Source organism: Haliotis rufescens, unplaced genomic scaffold (genome assembly GCF_023055435.1).
Source record: "Haliotis rufescens isolate VD_foot unplaced genomic scaffold, xgHalRufe1.0.p SCAF_10, whole genome shotgun sequence".
NCBI classification, from domain to species: Eukaryota; Metazoa; Mollusca; class Gastropoda; order Lepetellida; family Haliotidae; genus Haliotis; species Haliotis rufescens.
The window spans coordinates 41,473,521-41,477,821 of record NW_025963780.1 but is presented as its reverse complement, the minus strand read 5'-3'; the positions used below and the strand labels follow the sequence as shown (position 1 = coordinate 41,477,821).

The 4,301-nt window shown below is 41.3% G+C and overlaps 1 protein-coding gene across 1 annotated transcript; it reads right to left on the bottom strand.

Moving 5' to 3' along the window:
• Nucleotides 1–1,842: 1,842 nt before the first annotated feature.
• LOC124146698 (protein spalt-accessory-like) lies at nucleotides 1,843–3,634 on the bottom strand. The gene is made up of 3 exons (XM_046517127.2): nucleotides 3,485–3,634; nucleotides 2,792–2,914; nucleotides 1,843–1,994 (listed from the first exon to the last, which is right to left on the bottom strand). Exons 1-3 carry the CDS (start codon nucleotides 3,546–3,548, stop codon nucleotides 1,933–1,935), a joined length of 249 nt encoding a protein of 82 aa, XP_046373083.2. The 5' UTR covers nucleotides 3,549–3,634; the 3' UTR covers nucleotides 1,843–1,932.
• Between the last annotated feature and the right edge of the window lie 667 nt (nucleotides 3,635–4,301).

Genomic DNA, 4,301 nt, shown 5'->3' with positions numbered 1-4,301 from the left:
TTTCAAACAAACAAAAATTATTATTTCAAACAAATGTTTTCATTGACTAAGTGTTTGTCTTACATGCGTGTTGCGTTGTTTGTATCGTAGATGTTGATATTAGTAGCGAAATAGGGATAAATGTAACGGGTTTTATTTGATACCCGAGATATACATGATGGATTACGGCTTGCGGCCAGGATAAGAGTAACGGGTATTATTTGATACCCGAGATATACATGATGAATAATGGCTTGCGGCCAGGATAAGACTAACGGGTGTTTTTTGATACCCGAGATATACATGATGGATTACGGCTCGCGACCAGGATAAGTAACGGGTGTTATTTGATACCCGATATACACTATGTGTATATACAATGTCACTGAACATATCTTAGATTTGTGGGTGTTTCTAGTATTTGATGGCCACAACTTTGTTATAATTCCAACAAGCTGTTAGGAAGGCATCAACCAAGACTGACTTTTTCAGGCCATTGTACAAGCATTAATTAAATCAGTATTCTGAGTCTAAGATTTACCGTTAACATTCGCCACCTTTAGCTATAGCCCTGCCTTCGAGCATCCTTGACGTGAATTATTCAAACATTGCTAGTTCTAGAACGATTCCCTATTAAACATTTGAGCAATTACACTTAGTTACGTTATTACCGGACGATCAGGCGACCAGATGCATTAGAATCTAGAAAAGCTACAACTCTCCCGACATGGGGTACACAGTTACGTGCATGCGTTTGTACAATGAACCAGCGTGTGGGTATGTAGCATTGGTTTTAGTAACTGTCACATGTTTTGTATTTCAGTAGTTGAACTTCCGACATGGGGAAGCCATGTGACTATTGGTTTGACTTAAGTTGGATAGTACGACTGTGGTGTGTTCTTGTGGAGACGAGAGCACGGGTCGCTCAGTGGTTACCATTCTGTGACAGAATTGAAGTACTGAAATACCTGAAGCTCTGTGCATGGATGTGTCCAGTAGGCGTGTCAGTAACTAACGATCGTGGGTTCGAATCCCGGATTCGCTCTGATTGTGTTTCATTTCCGACAGCATGGGTTTGTGACGGTTACCCTTCTAGCGCCTGACAAGACGGTTTGACTTTTATACTCCCCAGGAAGCTGAGAATGAAAATCAAGTGCACACTGATCCATTGACCGGTAATAATGTCAGGGCATGCACCTTGTGTATTGAGTCAATATAAGTAAACACATTATTTATTTATTTTAAATTTCTTGGTTTCTCAGAACCTAACGTGCTTGTTGGTTTCGCCAGAACGGTGAACGCCACAAAGACATGCATCAGTTTAGCCTCCATTCTTCAATGTATAGTAACTGTTGAATGTTAATGTTTTGTATTTCGGCAATATCATTCATTGTATTTTTTCTGACATGGGTCAGCCGTGTGATCACTTGTTGGACAGCAAGACCATGGTGTGTTCTTGTGGAGACCGGAGCAAGGGTGGTTCAGGGGTTTAAAGCACTACACGTCACTGATGTTGAGTGTGTTCCATGTCTGCCGGTGTCCGATGATCGAAGGCACAAGTACCAGATTTGCCCTGATTATGTTTAATGGTTTTGTCAGCACCTTACACGTGCTTGTTGGTTTGACAAAAATGGCAAAGGTCCAAGACATGCGTCAGTTTAGCCTCTCTTCTGAAAATCAGAACCAGACCAGATACAATGAACAACATTCACGCCGTCGGTTTTCCAAGACACGCTGTCTACCAAATCATGGAGCCTGACTACCCGATCTGTTTTGTCGCCTCGTGCGGCAAGCATAGTTGTTGGGAATCAATTCTATCCTGTACTCCCCACCACAGAGAATAAAGAGCAAACACATCAGTTGTTAACGTATACCTTGTTTATTGATAAATTATTAATGCAGTTTTACATTTTCGGCAATTTAAGATAAATCTCCAGAAAATCCACGGAACCTTCACATTTCCATCGGGAAGATTCGGCTCAGGAGTCGGCATTGCATCAGCTGTCGGCCGATACCTGTCAAACGCATAGTGAGGTAAGTTAGATGGGACCCTTCACAGTGCATACACTACATGATACAGATGGCATGTTGGAGGAAAGGTAATACTACCCCGTATTTTGTGTAAATAATGGTTTATTTAAGGACCATTGCAATATAAATAAAATGTCTATCAAGGTTGTCTATGAGGAGTGGGTGTAGCCATAAAACATCTGGGAAGAACTCATATAGTATTGTTTAAAACCATGTATTTATTTCCTGACGTAAAGTATGAAGCAACATACCGATATTGAAATCTAGAAGTCGAATTCGATTTTATAACATGTTTTAGAGCTGTTTCATAACAACATTTATTTGATCCTGTCTCAGTTGCTTCCTCTGCCACATGTGATATGACCTAGTAGCAGGTGCCGGTGGTAAGACAGCTCTTGGAATGAAGTTAATGTTAAGAGTGGATATTTCCAAGTTCTCGGAAAATGAAAGTAAAGACTGGATGGGAAACTACTTTTACCAAATTGCATTTATCCCCCCGATCGATATTAGATAGAAGCTGTTCTATTCGTTCTTGCAATAATATAATAACTTTTTTTAGAGGTAGTCATCAAGCTTTAATTCCATTCGCTGCTTAATCCTTAAACCGTATCGTGCTTTGTTTAACGCCATTGTACTTTGTTAAACACAGTTTGTTAGATTTTTAAAGGTGTCAGGTACAGAATAGGAATTCCATTCTGACGTATGCAGGTCACGTGTTTCTTGAGTTCTTCAAGCCTTTGGGCATCGCTATATTGCTTCCATTAGGAACCCTCATAAGTACCTGAATTGCCAAACATTCCTCCCATCCCGCCAGCGCCACCTGCACCACCTGCTCCACCTGCGCCACCAAACGGGCTACCCATACCACCCAAACCTCCACTCAAGGCCAGCAGTGCTCCAAGTCCTGTAACAGATGGGAGAAGTTCATGCAGTGAGTGAGTGGTATGGTTTAACGTTGTTTTGAAATTCAGATAAATCACAGCAGGATGAGTGTGAGGAAAACTCAATTTCATGTCAGCTGGAGACGTTATAGTCCTTGATTAAATCCACAACACTGGTATTGTGACGATAGACCAGGGATCCTACTGGGAGATTTGAACCCGGAACTGGCAGTTGAAAGACCTTATACCACTCTGCCACCAAAGGCTAAACAGGAACTACTTGAAATAACTTAAAGTATTTCCCGATTATATTAGAGTAACAGAGTGATAGAAACACCGGCCATTACAACAGGGTTTGTAAAATACTGTTTCTGGCACCCGTTGTTCTAAAACATTGATACATTTTCAACACTAAGTTCCATGAATTATCGGGAACATATAATGCACGTACAGGGATTGAGAAAAAAGGTATTCACACATAGTGCAATGTCCAAAAGATTTCATGTTTTTTCAAACAATCACATTGCAGTCACACTCCTATGCATGTTACAGTTATTTTAGTAATGCAATCTGAAATACTGATAAATATTTACCTTGAGCTGACGCTGTTGCAACAAAGACGGCGACAAGGACAACAATCAAAACTGAAGAATTCATGGTTGAAGCAAGAAAGTTGCGAACAGAACCGTTCTGTGTGAGAGTCAGGATGGTTAATGGAAAGAAGCAGCCTTCCTCTATATTTATAGAGATTCCACCTCAACATCCAGTCCTGTTTTTTTATGCAAAGGACCCTCATGTACCGCAAGGTCACGATGACAACGTATTAAGTGTTCATCTCTTTATCATGATTTATGAGACAAAGATTAAGTTGTTTAATGGCGTGTGCGTGTGTGAAGAGGTCATCTTCCGGGACACCGGACGTTGTCCTCAGGCGTCCTCCTCGTGGATTGTGTAAAGGTGAAAACTCACCTGCGAGGCTTGGTTGATGTAAAATGTAAAACCCCAACTGGAGAGAACGCCACGAAATGGTTTGGGTGGAGCTTGATTGCATGGAATCGATTTTAACGCATTGCTTAACACATCGTTACAACTATTCTACATCACATTGTTTTACTGACTGACTGACTGACTGACTGACTGAGTATTGTTTTACGCCGCTTTTAGCAATATTCCAGCAATATCACGGCGGGGGACAACAGAAATGGGCTTCACACATTGTACCCATGTCGGGAATCGAACCCGGGTTTTCGGCGTGACGTGCGAACGCTTTAACCACTAGGCTACCCGACCGCCCCATTGTATTACTGACGATGGTGATTGGAATACATGTAGATCGGATGTGTATAAGGCTTGGCACTGTACATTGCATTAGCAGTAGTAGTAGTATTATTAATAGTAGTGGTGGTAGTA